We start from the raw sequence: 23,604 nt of genomic DNA, 5'->3' as shown, positions 1-23,604 counted from the left end.
TTTTGATTGCCAAGGAGCCCCATTTCACAAACTTTTTACTTAATACTAACAAAAAATAATCAACACATCAAACATTGATTAAAACAATTGTTGCAGCTTTGTTATCTTGTAATGTATGTTTTAATATCAGGCTGTGGGTGAAACACTGAAAACTCAGAAGTCAGAGTTTGTTTGTGAATATAGGATTTAAAAGGACAACAGAGTAATTGCTGAGATTTTGTAACCTGGCACTATCACTATGTCAGAGTCTGACTGTAAGGAGGACAAAAGGTCAAATTATCAAACGGCTTGTTATTCTGACTTATTGACTGCCATGGGCCAACTGTTTTAGTTGGTGTACTCCTCCCCTTCTGCTCTCTACTGACGTTTTTAAAATCCCCATCTCTATGGCAAACAACAACAACTTCAGAGCTAGCAATCTGCATACTGAAAGTTGCCAAGTTAGCCAAAACCTAGCCTGGCTGCTAATGGTATGAACATAAACAAGCCCTTTTCTTTTTCCTTCCTGGGCTTCGTCAAAGAGTCTTTTATAGAAATGCAGACAGGCAAGAGCATTTTTTTCCTCTCTAGCAGAATGATAATGGGTGCAGCCAGACCTTTCTCCATTGCTGGCACAGCACTGAAGAGAAAAGCGCACCTATACTAGACTTACAGGTTGTAATCAAGCCAGAAGTTTACTCTGATTTTCTGAACCTCATTTAATGTCTGTAATAATACCACTTTGCAAGTCAATCTGCTTCAATGTCAATCTATTTATCAGTATTTTGTGCCACCTATTAGGTGTTATGTTCTGCTCACTGATGTCTGAAAAAACAGAGCAAATCACAGGCAGTCCCAACAAGCAACCCAACCAAGGTTTTACCTTCCTCTAGGCTGCAGTCTTTCAACTTGCTGCGTGATTCAAGAGCGGCCTGCATTGCCCTTTTTTCTTCACCCATGTTGACTCTGCTGTTTCAGAAGCCACCGTCAGCCCCCAGGGACACTGAGTTGGCCAATGAATTTCTCCCAAGCTGAGGAAACGAGCTCGATATAGGAATGGGATGGACCCTAGTGCGGTCACAGTGAGGCTTATTACATGTCTGGGATGATACTAGAAATTAGCGTGTATTGTATGCTTTCAAGCTACATGTATTTGGGAGTTGGGAGTTTTTGTGGACCTCAGAGCCCTTGTTGCTGGTGGTTTTACACTAGAAACACTGTGCTTGTTGCTTGCTTTTCTTTGTCCTCATCTGAAGCATACAGTAAGGTGCGTTCCTATCAAGGACCGGCCGAAAAGATTCGAGCCTGAGTTCGTTTCACTCACCATCTGCTGAGTGATAGAAAGGCTATCACTTTACAAAACAAGTATTGTCTCTCTATAGCTGTTTCTTCCTCCTTGCCTCATTCCGAGTGTTAGCCACTTGTTATCTCTCTCCACTAACCCACACATGCATACATTCCGGTAGACACACACACATAATCTCATGAGAGACGCTTGTTAAAAGCACATGTTAAGTCGACAGACACTGTTCAGCCATTGTTTGTTCAAGCCTTGAGCTATCACCTCCATTGACCAGCCTGAAATGGTAGACAACCCCAAGTCACTCTGTGACAGCATCGTCCAAGAGATCGCGTCAGCCATCTTGGCTCTCTCTCTTCTTTGTCTCTCTAAAACACACACACACTCACACTCTATTATATTATACAGAACAGTTTTCTGTGTTTTTTCGTGCATATGCTTTGTGGTAACAGCTGGTTGTAATGGTCAGTGCTTGGATTCATTTCCTTCACTGATAGTTTAATTCTAAATATTTTACAAATAATTACATTTAAAGTGAACCCTTCTTATGAGACTGTTTTCGGTTTGGACATTGGTCCCTGATTGCAGGGTGGTGCTTCCTTTGATTAATTTAATTCATATTTTTTAGCATTCATTTTAATAATTACTATTAGTAATTATCAATTTCTATTAACCACACCTGCCCTACCTTTGTCCCCCAACAAAAGTATGTAATATAGTAGTATCATATAGTATTGCTGCCGTGTACCCAGATCTCTGCCATTTACTTGATGGTTCAATGTTATTAGAGTATCGCCAACAGGAATGATAGGAGTCTCTGAGATGCCTCTTCTGGCCCTGATATACCAGGCCTAGGGTCAGACATTGGCCAATGCAGTCACTGAGCATTTTTTGGCTGTTGTGGTGTGTCCCGTACCATGACATCAGTCGGCCCCAGTCGGCCCTTGTTGGTGGGAAATTACTAAGATTGGCTGTTCAGGTCAGCAATTGTTAGTTAGTTAAACGTTTTCCATTTCCTTTTTTTGTTACTCCATTTTTTGCCTTCTTCTTTCTTCCACCACCAAGAGACTCAGGGCTTTCAGGCATCTTCTCAAGTGTTGTGAAAAGGAAAGCCATACTCTGAGTCTTCTGTTTTCTCTTTTTGAATGACAAATACAGACATGCCACCTGTTGGTAGAGTTATTTCCAATAATACAGCAGTGATGTTGATAGGTTGTCAATGTAGTGAGTCCACGGGACCCACAGGTGGTGAGTTGAGTGGGTCCCTGGGAAATTCAATGGGTCCCGACATCCCAATTTTATTAAGTGTTAAACTCCTTTGATGGTGGTATGATATGGTTATAATAAACAGATATATTCATGTATGTTCTGAAATTAAACAAATAAAATTCCAAATCTGAAAAGTTTATTGCAAAACAACTGTCACAGGGGCATGACATATGACATTTAAATCAAACAGCATTTTTGTAGCAACATAAATAGCACCAAAATAAATTACTAAAATTCAAATAGTCTGCTGACCTGCAATAGGTTTTATCTTTTTCTTTGGTGGCATTTTTGCGTTCTCCTTTTCCTGCTTACTCGAGAAAAAACGGGATCTCGTTGGAAGCGCTGTGTATGCGCAGACGCCGTTTGGGCATAACAATATGGCGGCTGCCATTCAATGTAGTTTTCATCACCACCACCGGATTATGTTTTATTTATTTCATTACAGCACGTCCCCTAAATGTTAAAACATAATCGACACGAATGAGCACAGCATCGACCAGTGGAAACGTGGGTTTATTTACTATGACGTTCGTATTTTTAATTGTTGAAATCAGAGGTGTAGCAAGCTTTTCAAAAGTGCGGGGGATGGATGTGGTGGTGGTGGTGGTGTTTTTTAAAAACAATTTTGGGTCGGGGGATGATGATAAATGACACTTAAATATTAAATCTGTGTCTATAATAACCACACCCTGACATGTAAATGTGACATCTGTCTTGATTCATTTAATTATAATATAATATAATATTTATAATAGAAGCCTACTGCAACTGTACTTTTTTTTTTTTTTACCATTAAATGTTATTTTATACATTATCATATTTTATAATGTTCTGTCATGGACTATGTCACTTCACTGCTAACAGAAAAGAAAGCTGCTCACTGCCAGTTGCAGCTTCTTATCTTGATCTGCAGTCTTTGTTAATTTTTTGTCATGATTGTTATTATTAGTACTTCGATTATCAAAAATCACAGTTACATGTCAGGATGGGGTTATTATAGACAGAATAAATATTTAACTGTCATATGTCATCACAGTAACAGCGTTACATACATTAGCAGCTGTAAACACATAAAAACATTATAAAACACATCATGTGGTTTGGTGTCGACCTGTATACTGAACGTATCAGGACTAATCAATGTTTATAATCATCAGAGAACGTTACAGACATTGTTTTTGGTTGCTCTCTGTTTCCAGAGAATTCACAGAGAAGCTGGAGAAGTTTGTGAAATTTTCATCCTGCCGAGTAGATGCGCAGAGGGTTGAAACAGCGCTTGTCTGGTCTGCTAACAACAAGGTTTCTTTTGCCAGTTACTGTGATTAAACACGAGTTGTTTAATGTTCACAATGTATCGTTTTTCATGGGAAAAATTAGGTGTGTCCCCGGGACGCATGGATAGTGAGTTTGGTGCGTCCTTTCAGATTTTAATGCGTCAGGGACGCAGGACGCGTACCTAGCAACATCACTGATACAGGTATAGAACATACAATCTAGTTGGCTGTCGGCTGTAGTCTTCTTTATGTGTTCAAGTGCAGCTCTTGGTGAAATAACAGTCAGCTTTTGTCACCACAAGTTCTTTGATATTGGGATGGCCCACCTGAGACGTTAGCTCTTTGACCGAAGCAGTTGTTGTTTCTCTGTGTGTCATCATTATTTAAGGTTTCCCTCAATGATTCAGCATTTATATTTATATAAAACTACATGACTGACTGTCTTGTTTGACTGCAAGGACACTGCCATCTTAGGAAGCAGAGACAAACACAACAGGAAATAAAACAGAGACAAAAGCAGGCAGTGTGGTGTTAAGAGAGAAAAAACAAGTGTAGGGTGTGTGGGTGTTGCTCATTAGAGGCCACGCTGCAGCAATTAGGGGGAACTGGAGGAGCATGCCAGTGCTTTGTAGCTAACATTGGGGGAGTGTATGGGGCGGCAGGGTCAGTGGCCTATTGTATCACAGCTTGTTGGGGAGGGAGGCAGCCAGGCATGTCATGCTCTGGTCTGCTTCCCACTATATGGGTGCAAAGAAGAGTGATGTTTAACTGTCTCAGTAACCTCCCCTCCATATGTTAGCATGATTACTGAAGTCAGGTTGAGCCACTGAACCCACTGAATGGACTTACTTTACTATTTGGCTGCATGGTAAATGTTTAATGCAACAATAAAAGCTAATTTAGATCCAAAAACACACAAGTAATCAATGACTTTCTAGTATGAAATAAGGGTTTTTAAACTTATTTCACACGGTGGTACAAAAAACAAAAAAAAAAACAGAGCAGCCATAAAATAAAAGTCTATTCAAAAGTTGTAAATTGCCCTAATCACAACCACAAGAAAAAAAAGAAAAATCTGTCAGCCTCATGTGGCATATCTTTGGTGGGATAAGGTCCACTGCAGTTTTAAAATTACTGCTACATCACATTTTCTTTTCCCACATGCAGACTCAAACCAACTATGGATATATCCTACACACAATTAGTTCGTGCATATCCACGCCTGATATGTCTCATTCACAATACCATCGAGTTCCATTGTCATCTATAACTATTGACACCATACTGCTACGAGACGGACTAAATAGAACCCCAAATGTGTTTAACTCGCCTCTGTAAATAGTCTCCAGAATATACACTTCTTCCTCCAGTAACATAGAAAGAAATTAAGAAAAAGAAATGGAGTAACACATTGTTGGTTATGCTCTTTTTAATGGGTTTTAACACTAGCCCTAACCCTTTTAGGAATCTAGAAAGCACTGGACTCCACCAAGACCGTAAAATCCTCTCCATCTCTTTTTTAGCACTAAAAACTATTTATCTCTGCACACAGGCTGCATCACACACATGGTCACAGATGATAAAGGAATACATGTGGCATCAATTTCATGTGCAGTGGAGGAGATCGTTAGGGAAATAAAAATTCTTGGATCAACAACACCAAAAAACAATCACTTGTTTCTTGGTATATGGCCCTATTTTCTATTCTTGCCTTGGAACACAATGTGTTCATTGCTGAAGCAATTTGTTGATCCCTTCAGGTCCAGACAGTTAAACACACAAACATGCGGACATCTGCGTGTTCTTATATACAGAGTCACATAACCAAATGTGTGATCTCTTGCATGAACTTGCAGATGATGAGCATCTGTACCATGAGCCTAGACAGAACTGGATGATCAAAGCACTTACAAAAAAAGATTTTGGAAAATATTTTAAATACGTTATTTTGTTATGTATTGCTTTTGAACAGTGATGAAATCCACTAGGAATCATTAGTAACAGATATACACTATAAGCCCATTAGAAGCAGTGTTAAAAAAAGAGTGTGTCATTATCCCCCCTCAGTGAAAGGTGTGAAACCACCATGTCATGTGTTGACCCCACCAATCAGGGGCCAGAGTGTGGATGACCGTGTCACTAAAGCCCCAGAATGAAGAAAGTTAATGAAGCTCAGACAGAGGTGCTAATTTGATAGGAAAGAGTAAAGTGTGTGTGTGTGTGTGTGTGTGTGTGTGTGTGTGTAAGAAAGACAGAGAGAGAGAGGGGGACAGAGAGAGAAAGAGAAAGAGCATGAACTTTTCCTGATGTATTATGTATTAGCAAATACCAAAAAAGAGAACAACAACAATGCATGTCTTCTGTTACTGATCCTCGGTGGATTTCCAAAAAGTTGTCTATATACTGCTGTTTCACATTCCATTCAAACAACATATTACATAAAGCTCTTCATCTGCCAGATAGCGAAGTCAGAGGCTGGATGTTACAGGGTTATGACTGGGCTACAACAAAATACAGCCATTGAAAAGTTGCATAAGTGTGTACTGGCTAAGAACAGTAAAGTAACACTAAGTTCTTTTTCATAATTTTCATGCACAAATGCATCTAATGTTTTTTTTTTTTTTTTTTTTAAACACACATTTGATTGGAAAATAGTTTGTGGGAATCAAATTTGTTTATGGATTTACTCTCACAAACAACAAATGCTAAATGACAGTTTATGGACTTTGTACATCATGAGCAAGTTGTGCGAAACAACTACCATCTGCAACTCTGACAGTTTATACAAAGATATTGTGCTTGGAGTGATGTCCAATTTGATCGCAGCATCAGGTTCTGTCCTGGTCTTCTGTCCAGGGTTGGGTTGGCCTGGCCTGAGTACAACTGATATAATTATCTTGCTTTCCATTTGAACTGGGAAGACAGAGTTCCCTTCTGGCGATGTCAACAAGAACGCTCCATGAAGTCAGATTTTTTGGTTTCGGTGTTTACATTGCCAAAAAATTTGTAATGTGCTGTTATAAAACTGGCATTGATCGAGACGACTGACAATAGCCAACCTGACTAGAAACTCACCGTCAAAATGGAGAGCAGCTCATGGATTGGCAGCTCAGCCCTCAGTCGTTCTTTAAACATACGGATGGTCTGATGTTTCAGGTAGTAATAGGAACTGATGCGACCGTACGTCAGAGGCTCAATGGTCCGATCATCCTGGAACATTAATGCAAACAGAATTTGACAATCAAAAACTTGATCTCATGTTCAATACATCTGTGTCATGTTACAGACAACACCCTTATTTTCAAATTAATACACACGCACCTCTTTTATCTCCATGCAGTAAGAGCACTCCAGGTCCCGCAGGCTTCTCTCCACCAGGTTGGACAGGAATTTGTTAATAGACTCATGGGTGATGTCTTCTAGGTTGTAGTAACTAAACAACACAGGCCATGGAATTGATGTTACAAACATACATAAGGATATGAACAACCATGTACTTGTCATATCCCAAATTTGTAATAACAAGAATAAGACTTCAAACAACAATGAAAGACTTGATTGGGTTTTTGGATTCTCAGTTATGTGATACTGATGATGAAATCTAACCAGGGCTGCATGGAAAGCCCAGAAAACAATGGTTGAGTACAATGATTTGTCACTACTATGTTTACACAGTGTGCTGCTTAAAGTCTGGTGCAAATGATTCCCAGGTTTGACTGTTATTACCTGAAATAAGACAACTAGTGGCCAAAATGGGTTCCATACTCAGCTCTGCTTAGTAAGAGTTACCACATGAGGCTGAGCAGAAGTGTAATCACAGACAATCTTCATTAGCTCATAATGCCAATATTTGTGCATAAAAATACGAAGGAAACCAGACATGTTTCATTAACCTGGTAGAAACAGATGCTGAAAGCCCTGAAGGTAAGTCTGCAAGAGTGGAGAATGTTTGAATTTGTAATGTAGTTAATGGTAAATATGTCTTTGTCAGAGAACTGTTCATTAATGGTGGGCTACCCAATAGAGACGTATCACAAAATGGGTTGTAAGTACTGATGTGAGACCTTCCTTTTGTTTGTTTCAAAAAGATTCATACAAATCCGCTCTTGGAAACATATGCAAGTCTTTAAACTGCCCCGTAATTACTCAGTGGCCAATATTCCTTCTTAGTGCCAATCACTAACAATTTTCTGACTTTGAAATCACTTGTGTGGTTTGGAGAACAGAAGGCTGCTGTTGTTATCAAAATTCAGGATACTTTGAAGTTTTTTTAACAATTACATGAAGACTTGCATGTTCCATGAACGACTTTCAATGCCATCTTCAAATTGGATCCATTTGGTCAATTAAAGTGAGAGAAATATATTCACCCCATGTGTACAGCATCATCTCAGATGATAAAAACAGGATCAATAACATGATCAGAAAAGGCTGAATCAGTAGCCCATTCACCCAGAGACGCTGCATTATTGCTGAAGCGGCATTTCGCCAATTCTCCACCATTGTTTGTTCACACAGAACCAAGCATCTCCAGGTTGAAGAGTGACTAGTGATGATGTGAATGATGCTCCAGTGTTCTAATGAATGACTCAGAGGGTCTTCAGTTCCAGCTGCAGTGAGACTTCTAATAAACACTTTTAGATGTGGTTTGGGTCTATAGCACCTTCCAGCTGTTGAAAGTGACGTTGTGTTGTGTACTGTGAATACAATGTCTATAGTGTTTGTTGTCTGTATGAGTTCTTTCAGTCCATCCCGTCCATAAAATCTGGAAAACAAAATTGCTGACAAAGCACAACACCAGAGGAGAACATAGCAACTGAAAACGTGTTTGACTTCCTGCGCGGGATATGGAAACAGCTCATGCTCCAGTTGTACAAGGACCAAATGGGTCGTAGCAGACACTCTGTTTTCCCACAGAACCTCCCAGAAGAAACCAGGAGGAACGTGGTAATCATCCCTCACTAAGACCACTAAGCACATGTGCACTGCACTGGCAAACTCCTATGAACCTTCCAGCATACTTTCAAGAGAAAGAGCTCAGTGGACCAGCTGGAGTAAACCGGACCTGGGTGGAATTTGGGGATAAAAATAGTAATTGATCCGGAACAATGTATCTTTGATGTATACAATGTATCTTTCAATCCTGCATGCTTGGCTATTCTATTTAAGTCCACCATACTGTTGATGTAGTAAATTAACTACTATCCATTTTTCTTCATGAAAACCTTGCTCCTATATTACAAAGCAACTTAAAATAGGATTAAGAAATGTCTAACCTGAGCATCTATGTTCTTTAGGTGAGCGAGCGTACGGAACAGAACTGTATTCTGGTATTTCACCCAAGAATATTTTTCTGTCCGTCTTTTTTCTCTCTCAGGGTTTTTTTTTTTTTAATAGCGTGGGCACATTACATACACACACACACACACACACACACACACACGCACACACACACACACACACACACAGCTTTCAAATTATAGAAAAAAACAACAAAAAAACAAAAAACAATCATATCAAGGATGAATACCAATACTTCAGTTATCAGGTGGGAGAGGAATATTAGAATAAAGTAATTTTGCAGTTGTCTGCATAATGCATGCAAACCAGGGCTGACTCTAAGAAATGATCCACTTCTCATATTACATTAAAACAAATGATATCTTCATGATCATTACACAAAATCATTTATTGTGCAGTTGGGAGCAGAGAGGAGAAATCACAGCCTGACTCGTGGGCTGGAAGCAGACGTTGAAACGGGTGACGGCCATATTTAATGTGTGTTTTATGGTAAGTATTTCTTTCATTGCCATTGCTCCACATGTTAACAGCAGACAGTTCTGGGTGCTGAATGTGTTTCTTACTGAGCACATTTCACAGAATTTTACTGGTGGTGGGCCTGTCTGATTAAGTCATGGCCATTAGCATCATCACCATTAGGCTCCTGATGGCACAGGGAGGCGGCCTGCAGACGTTTACGATACCCAGGGGACCCTGTGTCTGTGTGTATCTGTGTGAGTGTTGTGGAAGTCAGAGGCTGAAAGCAGTGGTGACAGATTAGCTGTTCAGATATAAAACACAGCTGCATGGAGATTATGGCGTCAGGGGATCTGCACATTCAGACGCAACATTTAAGACACTGAATGTAACATGAAACTGATTAAATGTGGGTGCCCATATAATTATTGATTAAAGAGCTGCAATAAAGGCAAAAATATGTTTGTCATACTGGAACCTGATTTTGTTATGATTTAATGTAAAGCCTGTGGGTCTGACTAAGTGTCAACTGTGAGTGCAAGAAATATAATACAAGAAGTTACTGTCAATTCAATCTTCATTTTCCACACATTAACAGAATGTTACACCCATATATAAATGCATAAATATATTTTTTTCTCTCTTTGATTAGTGTTCATGTTTGACGCCAACTACTAAAAGAATATTTAGAAAAAAACACTATCTGCTGTTGGTAGATGAAGCATTTTATGAAATATGATTCCGGTATGAACTCGCAGTAGTGCTACTATTCTAGGCCACACCATAGTGTTGATGGCATTAATTCAGTTTGTCATTACATTTTATGGAGGGAGACAGTAAAGTTAGCAGGGAAACAGGAGTGGGATGAGATAAAAAAAAAAAAACGGGATGCTGTGTTTAAATGGTCTATACCAGCCAAAATACAATCAGGAATGCTGCCCGAGCCTTTCCACGAAACACTGATTCCTTGTCACAGTTGACATTGAATATTGATTAAAAACCCCGACTTAAATCTGAAAGGATTTCTGATTTCCACAAACTTGTACTGATAAAATCCCACTGGGAGGCCTCAAAAAGGGCCTGAATGGTAAATGTGGGCTGACAGCCGTGCAAATATCAACAGGCTGGAATGTTCTGGAATGGGCTCCGTCTACACCGCATATGTTTGACAGAAGAACACGGCACTCCTCCAACCAGGTTGTGAGAGTAGGCCAAAAATATGTGTGTGTGTGTGTGTGTGTGTGTGTGTGTGTGTGTGTGTGTGTGTGTGTGTGTGTGCATAAACTACTGCTGTTGGATATGACATGTGGTCTGAGCAAGTTCTTCTAACCTGGGGTTCATCACCAGCCGTCTGAAGAAGTATGTCCAGGTGATGTAGTCCATTGCATCCTGTTTGGATCCGATTGTTCCTGCAGCAATCTCAGCATTCAGATGGTCTGACAGCACACTGAGGAGGCTGGTATACAACACAAAATCACAGTAATATTGTGTAAATACAAATTCAAATTCACAATTTTGTTTCCACAGTATTTGAGAGGGCTTATTATTATGAACCAGCAGGGCTGGATTCTGAACCTCAGTAGTTCTTTGTACAAACAGAATGAAATCTGTAGCTGTGATTCATTAATAGATGATTTGTTCATCAAAACTGTTCAAATTGCTTGATAATTCCAACTATCCATTTATTGATGTTTTTTCAAGCAAAAATGCCAAAAAAAGAAATCAATGTAAGAATTTGATAGTTGATCCTCTTCTTGTGCAATCATAGATTGGGTATATTTGGATTTTGAACTGTTGGTCAGATGAACAAAACATCTGAATGTCACCTTTGACTCTGGCAGATTGATAACCGTTAAATGAAAACAGAATTGGCTGTACTGACTAAACACACATCAGAACTCTGAGCCAGTACAGCTTGTTGAGCAGGGCCTGACAAATCCTGTCAGTATGAATCATTCTGCTTCATGCAGTGCTTCTGTACCATCATTTCTAATTAAAGTGACAATGTCAGGTCAACATTCTGTTATACTGCAATGCTAAATGCAACCATTAAAAATAACCCGCTTCCCAGTTTATTGTGGTCCAGACAGCTCTCTGTATCACCATCAAGGACAAAACCATTAACTGCTGCTATTTGGTCATCTGTTGGTCTCTCCTAGCCAAACCTATCTGCACACATTGTTTCAGTGCCGTGCCACCGCTGCAGGAAGGTCTGGATGAACCCACTGTCTAATTGTTGTTTTTTACAATGGTCTTGGGCAGCACTAAGCCCAGGATGCAGTAACACATTACAAAACAGTAACATGCACATAGAAGAGACTCACAAGTGAAATAGTCGACCAATTATAGGCTTATATCCACATCCTACTTCCTGCCAGTCAGAGTAGTCAACTGAAAATGATACTGAACTGGAACTTTGTCCCATTCTTATTGCACTGATGGCTCTTTTGTGTGCCTTCTTCTTTTTTTTTTTTTTTTACCCATCACTTTTTTTTCTGCTTCTCTGCTGCATCTCTTCCTATGAATTACATTGTTCAACACAAAAATCCGCTGCCTGTATGCTACATATGACCTCTTGGAGAAACTGGTGAGAATACTAAATGAAACATGAAGGTCATGTCATGGTGTGTGTGTGTGTAGGCTGTCATCCATACGTTGTTCAAAAGTAAACCTATAGTCTGTTTAGGTCATTAGGCCTTGATGAGGATGTTGTTTTCTATATGGCAGTTTCAGGGTGCTTATGTTCTGCAGCAGATGGATGTAAAACAGTTGGGATTTCTTATCATGTTATTTGTTATTTCACAGGTAGCCATACAGGTTTAACCAAAACTATCTTGTTACAGTAAGCACACTGTATATGCACAGAACAGGAGGATTCCCAATAACCAAGACAACAGACATGTGACTGTTACCTGGACTCGACAGGGAAAGGCTCATAGAGGAACTTCTTGTAGAAATCCTTCTTGATGTCGTGGACAAGGATAACTGCTTTGCCCTGATCGTCGAACTGAGGCCGACCTGCTCGTCCCATCATCTGCAGAACATCTACACACGGCACATACAAGACATTACAAAACACTGCAACTTTTAGATAGAAATGTAGGAAATCTTGTTGGCTCTCAGCTGATGGTCTTGTTTCAGATGTAGGGCTTACACTTTAGGCTGTAGAAGCCCCAGAGCAACAAGCACTCCAGCAACTCTCCTATAAGCCTCAATGTTCATTTTGAGCCTTAATTTCTGGAGGAGAGCAGACGGTACCAGTTTTATCTCTCGCTCTAGCAGGAGCATGTTGAGGAGACTGTCTTTCTCACTTAACAGAAATGAAAAAGGCATCACAAAGTTCAGTAATATCTCTTGCCATTTTTTCCCATTCAGGCATATGAGAGAATGTTAAAAATCTCCACATTTTCATACTTTTTCAAGCATTGCCAAAGCTTATCTAGATTTATTCACGCTTCCAGATACTAACTACATTCAAACTTTGAAACATTCCACATAGAAAATTCCAACCTACACCCAAGGTTGTATTTAGGGCTGAACGATATATCGTTATCGTATCTATATCTAGATATGAACATTCAAGATATTCATATCGAAAAAGCAACGATATAAACGATATAGATCACCCCGCTCGCCCTGCACGTACAGCTCTGGCAGTCACAACAAACATCCTTTTTACGATTGCCCTTGAATGCACCGTTAAGGCCAGCCAACCACAAACCTTATTTCATGCTTGCTGTGGATCGACAGCTGAAGCCAACCAATGACAAACATACGAGGGCGGGAGTGAGGGAGACGGAGACTGAGACTTTCTAGCTAGTTTAGCGACTTTTCAGACCCTCTTAGCGACTTTATTTCTGAAAAGCGACTAACAACAAATTTAGCGACTTATTCAGAACATCAGGGGAAAGGCGAGAAATAGATTATATTGTAATTCTCCTGCTGCTCAGAGTCATCGCAGTCCACGGCTCTCTGTCCTCTCACACGGCTGCAGGCAGCAGGTGTGTGTGGCGGGGGCAGCAGGAGCGGACGCTGCGGCCTCTCGCTCTGTGGATTTGAGACCGTATAGCTGCCGTCTACTCTGTTTTGATCCGTTAATTCTCTGACTCCGTAGTCTTTTTAAATTCCACTGGTACTTTACCAGCGATAACCTGAAGCTGCTGAGTCTCGATCTTCACTCTCACTCGTGTTCTCCAGATTAGGATGTCATCGTTCATCTTGTAAAAATGCACATAGTTCGTTTGATCTTCTCCCTCCCTTTACTGTTGTTACTTCAAATATATTTGTCTCTGTAGTGAGTTTGTGATTATTTGGTAAAGATTTCTCTATCAACCATTTGTATATGGCTTAAAATAATCTCTTTATTTTTCTGAAAAATGCTTGGTTTTCACCGAATCCGTAGTCATATCCGTATCGTATCGATATCGAGATATCTGGCATGAATATCGAGATATGACATTTTGTCCATATCGTTCAGCCTTAGTTGTATTCATCTTTCAAATCCCATCAACAGTTTCGAAAATATTCAATTTTCATCGAAGCTTAGTCGTATCGCAGCAATAACGAAGTCAAACCCACTCATTTCCAGTCACATTCTTATGCCCATTCAAACTGTGAACCGTTCACACAGATGAGGACTTTCTCACATCAATTCAACTCTGTCATAGCATTCATACTTTTTGCACAGTCACAGTTTAAAAATGTATAACTTTCCAGCCACTTTCAGATTTTTGCCTTGGTGTGTATGGGGTGGAATGTTGACAGCCAGACTGAAGCAGCCAACAGAGCGAGTGTGGAGGAGCTGTAAAAAAAAAAAAAAAATTCATAACCCTCGTCTTTCACTCGCTCTCATTCCCACAGTGTTTACTCCTGGAGAAAACAGCTTGTAGGACACATGGTTCTCTGGAGGCAGTTGGACAAAAACCTCCGGCTTGGTGGCCTCTTAAATGATAGAAACACTGACCAATTGCTGAATTGAGCCCCATTCAAAGGAAAGGAATAATATCTGGAGGCAGGCAAACACATCCATTTTTCTCATAGTTGCTCCCAAGTTTCTCATAGTTTCTTATATATCATTGTTTGAGTGATACCACAAGTGGAGGGAGAAGCATGATAATGTGAGATGAGCCTCAGCTAAAATCACTATTAAATCAACTCTTTGTCACAACCAACTTGGTTACCATCACCGTGGCAACAGAGAATATTCAGGCCAACACAGAGAGAGACAGATTTATCAATGAGCCAGTTTAATACACACAGTGAAACACACACAAATTATCCAACATTTCAACTATATTTAACTGTTACTTGTTCAATTATTTAAGCCAGAAACTCTATTTAAATCTTTAAATGTTCTCAATCATTAGTACATTAGATGTTGAAGCATTGCAGTTTGGCTCACAGGTTATATATTCTATTTTTAATCCTTCATTCTCACCTAACTATTAGGAAGCTTCATTCTCTTCAGACAGGATTTCTAATAAATTAAAGCCAACTGATCAGTTTGGCCTTAGCTTTTCAACAAACTAGTGCAGCAATGCACATTTGGCAGCTTCTCAACAGGCAGCATTCACAACCGCAACTTCTTCAGAACTTGCCTTCTCTAATTTACTAACTTCTCTAACTGTTTTTCAAATGCGACTCTCTCAGTCTACTTGTACAGTTTAGATACATATAATTAATCGTGTGATGTTAGGTAATATAAAGGATTATGTCAAAGTAAAAATGAAAGAGTTGAACACAATCGTTGTAACAGCCAACATAGGAATTAACCATTAAAGTTGAATTAAGTGATAAGTCATTAAATAGCTACATTTAACACTGCACTACACTACTTTACATAATAATAATGTCAACTTCTATCCTGTTGTGGTAAATAACATACACTGTATGTGCGAACGAGAAAACTGACTGTGTACCTGTGATGGGGTAGTCCACGTAGCGCCTGGATTTGCCATCATAGTATTCCGTTCCCTTGACGACCACAAGGTGAGCAGGGAAGTTCACTCCCCAGGCCAGAGTACTGGTGGCAATCAAAACCTAAGACAAGAGACAAGAACTTACTAGAATGGTATCTCATATGAGCAAACTTAAACTATTTGAGAAATTACATCTATACAGAATGAACATAAGTAAATAGTAAGTAATTGTATGAATCATGTAAATGTTTAGGAAAACATGGAGCTGTAGGTAAAATGGGAATGCACATGTGGTGCATCTATCACAGCGTAATGAATCAGTCTCCATTCTGCTGAACAGTGTAGTGTGTATGTCGCTGTCTACAGAAGGTTCATCATGCCCCTTAAAGTGAAACTCTCGCCAAAATGCAACCAAGGCTTTTTTTGTACCCGAGTCAAACCTTCATGTAAAAGCATAATTACGACAAATAAGGCACTTTAAAGATTTACCGTATTTTCGTTTTCGGGTCAAACTCATTTTCAATGGAGTGCTACGGACACTGGTACGCTAGCATCAAAATCGCTATTTTTAAAACAGTAAGAAGGCTCGACACAACATGAAACTTTGCTCGTAGTATCACCAGGGTCTCTACACATGAACAAGAGCATTGAGAACATTATTTGTGTACAGAGTTTAATAAAAAAAAAAGTTTTTGGACAACTCACGTTAGCAGATGTTTCTTCTGCTCACCGCCGTCCTGTCAGTGAGAAGTATCGATTTCCGAATGTGATGTAACATGGAGGACAGTTAAGGTGGACCGCTCCTAAAGCTTAGTTCCATATAAATGCACGGATAATTCGCTGTTTTGTCATTAGCGAAAAACAATATTGACCTTGAAGTTGAAAAAGGAGCCTCATATAAGAAACAATACTAAAATCAAAAGCTGGAAAAGTCACGTGAGATAAAGCGTGGATAGTTGTTGCTGGAAGACAGTAGCGTTTCACCTTAACTCTCCTCAAAGTTATGTTGCATTCTGAGATCGATACTTCTCGGCTGCCATGACGACTGGGAGCAGGACAAGCTACTGCTAAGGTGAGTTGTTAGAAAAACTTTCTTTTCCGTAAACTCTGTGTACACAAACAATGTTCTCAATTCTTGTGTTCATGTGTAGAGACCCTGGTGATACTACGAGCAAAGTTTCATGTTGTGTCGAGCCTTCTTAGTGTTTTAAAAATAGAGATTTTGATGCTAGCGCAAAAGTGCCCGCAGCACTCCCATTGAAAATGAGCTTGACCCGAAAACGAATATACGGTAAATCTTAGAAGTGCCTCTTACGTCGTAATTATGCTTTTAAACGAGGTTTGATTCTGGTACAATCACAAAAAAAGCCAAGGTTGCATTTTGGCTAGAGTTTTGCTTTAATAGTGAAATGCAAATATTTGGCAGATACAACATATTTGATACAAGTTGTTCTGGATTTTACCATTGATATGACCAGGCTGGATGAGAAGATGGTTCAAGAAATACATAGGGTAATAAACAAACTGTCATTATGTCGCTCACATGCCCCCAAAAGAAGTTATCTGGCTACAACATGACTCCGAAAAAGTCAGCCAGTTCCTGGATCCCATCAGATGTCACTTTTGTGTTAAGACAGTTGTTGACAACCAGTACAGAACTCATCATTTCCGTGATAAAATTTAATTGAGTAAATTGCACAACACTTGGATCAAGGGTAACAGACATTACGGATAGGTTGAATAGGTCAGGGTTAGGGTTAGGTTAGTTCATGTTTTATATTAGCTTTATTTATCCCATAATAGGGAAATACACTTGTAACAACAGCTCAAGATGCAGCAAGTACAGGAAAAAGAATCAGACAAATACGCATATGATTAAATAAAAATAAACAGAAAAAAAAACAAAAAACTAAACAGGATGAGCTCCTACCTGGATCTTACAGTTGACAAACAGCTCCTCCACAGTCTTTCTGTCCCTCTCATGAAGGCCCGCGTGATGCATGCCAATCCCAAAGGCCAGTGTTAGCTTCAGGTTGGAATCGCGTACTGTGGCAATGATATCCTCTATCTACAGACAAACCAGAGCACAGACATTGGTGAATGACTGACGGACACAAATCAAATTACAAACTGACTGAGTGACTGACAATGACACAACTGAGGGCTGGCCTGTCATACCATGTCACTGTAAACTTTAAATATCTGTCAAGACTAGTTTCATAGGGATATGCACTAGCAAAAAGATGTGCAGCCGATGGTAAAGAACATTTAAAGGTGAAGGATCTGACCAATTTAACAAAATCCACCCACCAAACCTCTAAAGCTCACTAACTAACACATTATATCGAGTTAATCTGGACACAACCAGATGTAACAACATGTTGTGGTTTTTTAAATGCTGGACTCTTTCATGGCGAGGAGCAGAAACTTCCAGAAATCTTTAATGGCTGCGTGGCTCCAATGCACACATGACAGAGGCATCAATCTTCTCATTTAACTCTGGGCAAGACACCAAATAAGCTAAATCCCCCAACTGTCTGATCTATCCTTTAAAGCCATCAGTCTTAGAAGAGCTTTTTGACTCCTGTACCCGGGTTTTTAACATGAAGAGTTATATATAGTCAGGAGGAACAACACTTCAGTGGTAAACAGTTGCAGACATGTGGCTCATTTGCATGGCTCGCCTCTGGTTCCAGTAGGATTGGGGCATCTTGCCTTATACTATACAGATCTTGTGTCTTCCAGCCAACACAAATAGCTTCTGGGTTCAAGGGACAAAAAAGAATACCCTGTGCTTTGCCAGAGTATACAGAGTCAGCGGAGCAAAACTGCAGGAGTAAACAGAGACGGACACAAAAATTGACATCTGTCTATTTGTGCTCTTTGTATTTTGGTAAAATATATAAAGACAAAGAATGGAAAAAAAAAAAACCCTTTGAAGACAATCCTCTGTGAGGTAGAAGAGTGTCCATATTACACAAAAAAACAGTCCTCCACCTCTTTCAAAACTGGATGTATGTCATCAGAGTCAATGGTTCAAACTGAAAAGCATCTTTCAAAATACTCTAACCAATCAAATCTAAAAACAGGCATGAGGTAATAATAAGTACGAAAATGGAAGAGGAGAGTGGAAATCCAGGCCTGAGAGAAGGAGCAAGGGGTTACAGGCAGCAGCAGAGGGAAGAAAGAGCTGTCAGGTCGGAGAGGGGATTCGGGGCAGTGGGTGACCCCTGGTGAGAGTTAAGCAGTAATCGCCAGAAGCCTGTCAGTCAAACAGCAGGGAGCTGAGCTGCTACACGGGCCAGCGCAGAGAAGCAGCAGGCAGCAGCATATATCAGCGGAACACACACAGAGGCTGGGGACGCTGTGTGCGCACATATAGAAACTAGGCCTATGTACTAAGACTGCACATATTTGCATTGAGACAAGGTATCTGCAGGGTTCAGGGAAGCAAATTCAGCACGGTGTAACGGAGCCACATGTATCATTTCAAAACCTGAACATATCATGGCCGAATTAAAAATGCCACCACAGGTATACTTATTGTAAACAGAGAAAGTGAAGACCGATATGATTGTCAGAATGTGTTTTTTGTCACTGTTGGTGGTGTTAAAAGGAAAAGGTGTTGGGGTAAGCAGTCTGTGGGGGACTCTGAATATACACAGCGAATTATGTGGGAAACCTGTTTTTAGATAAAAGCACCTGATATTTTTCATCAAGATCCATGCATTACTTCCATAGAAATGGATGAAAATGCCAAAAAATGCAACATAAAAAAATCCTGCATCTGTCCCTTTATCCAGATCAACACCAGTGGTTTTCAGTAGTCTGTGTGAAATCCTGCTAACAAACCAACCAACTAACGGACACGATAGAAAACTTCAGACTTGACAGGACTCCGACTGTCACACATGCTGACTGAAGTACACTGCCCCTCCAAACTTACTGATACTCTGTAGCACTGTTATTGACTTTGAATCTTGGTAGCATAACATTAGCTTTCTCGCAAACAGCTGAGCCAAAGGCTTCAATGAGCTGAGCGGACTAGAAATTATGTTCTGATGTCAAGTCATATCAAGAATTTGTCGTTTTTCCTTGAGCAGTAAACGTTTACATTACATAACAGCCTTATGTGTCGGTGATTGTGACTGTTCTGAGAATGAGTCAAAGCATCAGGTGTTCCCAGGAAAACACAATTACTTCTGAAAAATTGATAAGGTGGTTAAAATGGTGCTCAATCAATGATGACCTGATCTGTCTGACAGAGATGACATCACAAATCCTGTTCAATTTTTAACCTGTATAACACAATGTTATGGAACCATGTGATAGTAAAACCAGCTGATAGTTCCCAGCTGATAGTGTTGAAATACTATTAGCAAACCTTTCACATGTGAACCCAGAGGAGTCATTTGCTCCCATCTTGAACTGATCCCAAGGTATGCACAGACAATATAATGGAGGATGACACAGACTTTTCCACCATAAGATGGTTCGAATTCCATCTGTAATTACACTTAAAACCAGCACTTACATAGAGAAACTGAGCATCAGCACAATTCAGCCAAAGGAGGAGGGAGAGCAGGAGAAAAGGGGCACAGAAGTGAAGGAAATGCAGAGGAACAACAGACATGTGTTAATATTTCTCTGTAATCACTCTATAACAAGATCACTGAATGTGATGTTGCTCATCACATAAGATAATATCTGTACGGAAGCAACATACACTTGTAAGAAAAAAGCGATCAGTATTGACCCGTTTTGATGGTGCAGTGAGAGAATGCAGGTTGTAGCTGGGGTAGCTGTGATGTGAAACAGAAGCTTCTAATTTAGTCAGACCAGCAGTTTACAAGGGCTGTGGGACGGATCAGTTTTTTGTGTGAACATAGATTTTTTCTGTTTTCTTTTGTCTGTACTTAAAGCACAGTGTGTTCAGCTGTGGACACTGCTGAAACCTGGGTGACCTACACTTAACACTGCACCAGAAGCACAGAAGCTGTTGCTACACTGCTAGTATGCCGTTTTAACCACGCCTCCTCGGAGCACATAGTGTAATGTACCTCTCTCTCATCCTGGTGCAGCCACTGTTTGGGGTTGTCCTCTGTGGCAAGGAAGGCGATGAGGTCCAGGGCAGTCAGTCGAGTTTGCCGTCGTGATGACACAAAGATCAGCACTGGCTTGGCCGGCGAGTGGCTGCGTATTGCTGTAAAGGTAAATTCAGAACATACACTTACAAGCTTCACATAGCTTGTAATAGCTTCATGCTATAAAGCCATTGTTCCATTTAGCCTTTTTCTGTGGCTGCAGCACATATGGGGACATTTAAAGGATATAGGTGGTGGTCCTTCTCAAGTTTGTCCATCTCTCAGGGCTTCCCTACCCTGTCTGTCATACTTAGCTCCAAGCCCACTAACGCCTACTGATGACATCGTTCTTCAAAAGACACCTCACTTATATACAGAATCGATACATCTTTTGAAAACACCTGGTCACTATATTTTTTAACACACTTACGCAAACAAGAAGAAATAGTGCATTTGTTGGGGACTTTTTCAGCAGTGGATTAATACATATGAAGTGTATAGTAACAATTTCTGGCAGCTAAATGCATATATACTGGAGGAATAATGAGTCAAATTAATTACAGTGTGTGTATTCATGGTGATGAAGGAACGGTGTGGTTCACTGATGTATTTATGACAGACGTATACATAAATATGTACTTATAAGTCAGACTGTCTTTTGTATGAAATGTACTCAGTGTTCTTCAGTGAACTAAGAAAATGTTGTTGTGCAAGTAAAACTGAAAAAGGGTGTACAAAAGTCTGTATACACCTCCAATCATCAGAGCTTAATGAGAAATACAGTGAGAAAGACCTCATACTGCTCCGATCGCATGTTTAATTAGAAGCTGAAGATGTGAACAGTAATTATGTCTCAGTACTACATCTGTGCAAATGTGCTTTCAGGTAAGTACAAGTAATCTACCTTGGAAGGTAGGCTTGTTCATGCTGGCCATGCGGGGGCAGTAGTGTTGACCTGGGAAACCATGGATGTGAACTTCCAGCGGGACTGGGCGAACAGACGGGCGGAAGTTAAACAAACCCACCTGTTATGAAGAGAGGAGGGGAGAGGAGGGGGAGGGGGAGAAAGAAAAGAGAGAAGAGATTTAATGTGAGCAGCTGGCATCATGAAGGCCCATCTGGCTGTAATGTAAACTGTCTGTCCCTGTCACTGAGGCACAGAGCAGCAGGTCATTGCTGGACTCGGCTCTGTTCTGTTGAACCTTTGATGTGTCTGCTGTGTTTATTGTGTGATAAGGTGATATAGTGCAGTGTGTGAACAGGATTGAACTCAAAGTGTGTTATAGGATGTTGTGAAAAGTGTGGAGCATTATTTGGTTTGTATGGCTGTAAGGGCGGCTGCATGTCTACAGGCATCTCAAAAGCCTGGATAATGGATTGGACAGCTACAAATCTAGCAGCTCATTCTCGACAGCAGCCAGCCAGTTGGATTTATGGATGGCAGACAGCCAATCTGGTTTGCTAACAGTGTCTATCTACAGCTCTGGCAGCAGAGCAAAAGCCAAGCTACAAGAGTCGGACATGTGAGTTTGACATTACTAGAAACGGACACTTTCATTTTTACAGCAATTATATAAAAACACATACATACAAGTAACTTTACAGCCAGTGAAATAAGTAGAATTAGCTAATTTCAAAAATATTATAAAAGATACCATATTTGAATATGCATATGCAATGAAAATCAACCCTTTCACATAACATTTTTTCAAGGAAATGAAAATAATCTCTCTTAGGAAAATCTACAGTCAAAATAACCAAAAAAAGGGTTTTTCCGGCCCTGAACCTATATTTACCATGATCTGTGTCACTCAAATTTTTCTTCAGGAACAAGAAAACCATTCCAGTGAAAAATAATTATGCAAAGCAAAAATCCTGAAACTTAGCTCAGAGGGCAAAACTTCAAACAAATCATAACGTACTCAAAGTATTTGGGATATAGCTATATGATTTGCAAGTTCCCATCAATTTATTAGATGTTTCATGAATTCAATACACACACAGACCAAATGTAGAAAGTAACTGCACTTTACTTTGTTCCTTGACACTGACTTGAGCATTCTCTATAAAGATGTATTCAATAACACATCCCATCCCATATCTTTATAGGCCTTTTGAGGCCATTTTCTGCCCCCCACCCAAAAAAAACCTACATAGCTCTCTTTTGCAATTCATCTCATTTTGCAAATCCTCAAAGCGATATTAAAGAAAGAGAAAGACAAATAAAAATAAGTGTTTGTTCATGCATTGTTACTACAGCGGCTTCTTGCATTCTTCACAGCAGAGTTGTTTGAAAAGCTACTTACTACGGATAAATGTTACCAGTGGAAACACTGCTACAGATATGTACTGTACCTAGCTCAATCAAACTGTGTTGAAGTGATGACAGTTTGTAGTGAAGCAGGCCTATTTCATCAACCTGCCAGTGGATCATATTTAGTGGTGAGTGCTAAATCTGGACCCCATCTGCTTTAATGCATGTTTTAACATTGGCAAACTTGCATGAATTGCAGCTCACACAACGGGCTTGCCACACTGGATGCTTGTGTAGTGCATGACGGCTGCGATATGTTGTGTGTCCACTGCTGCTGCACGGACCTGCCTGCCCTATCTGTTTACATGGAGTTTGTCTTGATAATTCTTCATAAATATCATCAGAAAGCCGAGTGCAAGGAAAAAAAACTGCACACATGTCGCGGTAAAAACAGGCGAGACACGGAAACTCTCGATGAACTCACGCAGCCAGTGCAACCGCTCTTACCTGTTAAGTAACGCCACTTTATGTAGACGTGCAAACTTTTGTTACTGGCATTCAGTATAAAAACATATGGGGTCAAATCATTTCAGTGGTTCTTCTTCGCATCATTGTGATGTTCCCCTCTGCTTCAAGCTTACAGGCTAGCTCATCCATCTGCATCACTGTAGTCATGCTTGATGAGTTAAACAAGCACTGCATCCAGGCACAGACGGAAGACAATTATAGAGATAAACTACGTCTCTAACTCCAAGCCAAAAGTATCTGT

At 40.1% G+C, this 23,604-nt stretch overlaps 1 protein-coding gene across 1 annotated transcript in view; it reads right to left on the bottom strand.

Annotated features, from left to right (window-relative positions):
* The window catches only part of ascc3 (activating signal cointegrator 1 complex subunit 3), a 169,680-nt gene that overhangs the window by 15,734 nt on the left and 130,342 nt on the right, over nt 1–23,604 (bottom strand). The window contains exons 29-36 of the mRNA XM_030394226.1: nt 21,486–21,606; nt 20,558–20,700; nt 17,428–17,565; nt 15,498–15,618; nt 12,492–12,624; nt 10,910–11,035; nt 7,144–7,255; nt 6,898–7,032 (exon numbers count right to left, since the gene is read on the bottom strand). Of these exons, the coding sequence (XP_030250086.1) occupies nt 6,898–7,032; nt 7,144–7,255; nt 10,910–11,035; nt 12,492–12,624; nt 15,498–15,618; nt 17,428–17,565; nt 20,558–20,700; nt 21,486–21,606 (1,029 nt within the window). The remainder of the gene's footprint in view (nt 1–6,897; nt 7,033–7,143; nt 7,256–10,909; nt 11,036–12,491; nt 12,625–15,497; nt 15,619–17,427; nt 17,566–20,557; nt 20,701–21,485; nt 21,607–23,604) is intronic.

Source organism: Sparus aurata, chromosome 17 (genome assembly GCF_900880675.1).
Source record: "Sparus aurata chromosome 17, fSpaAur1.1, whole genome shotgun sequence".
Lineage (NCBI taxonomy): Eukaryota > Metazoa > Chordata > Actinopteri > Spariformes > Sparidae > Sparus > Sparus aurata.
This window is presented reverse-complemented; position numbering and strand designations above follow the sequence as displayed.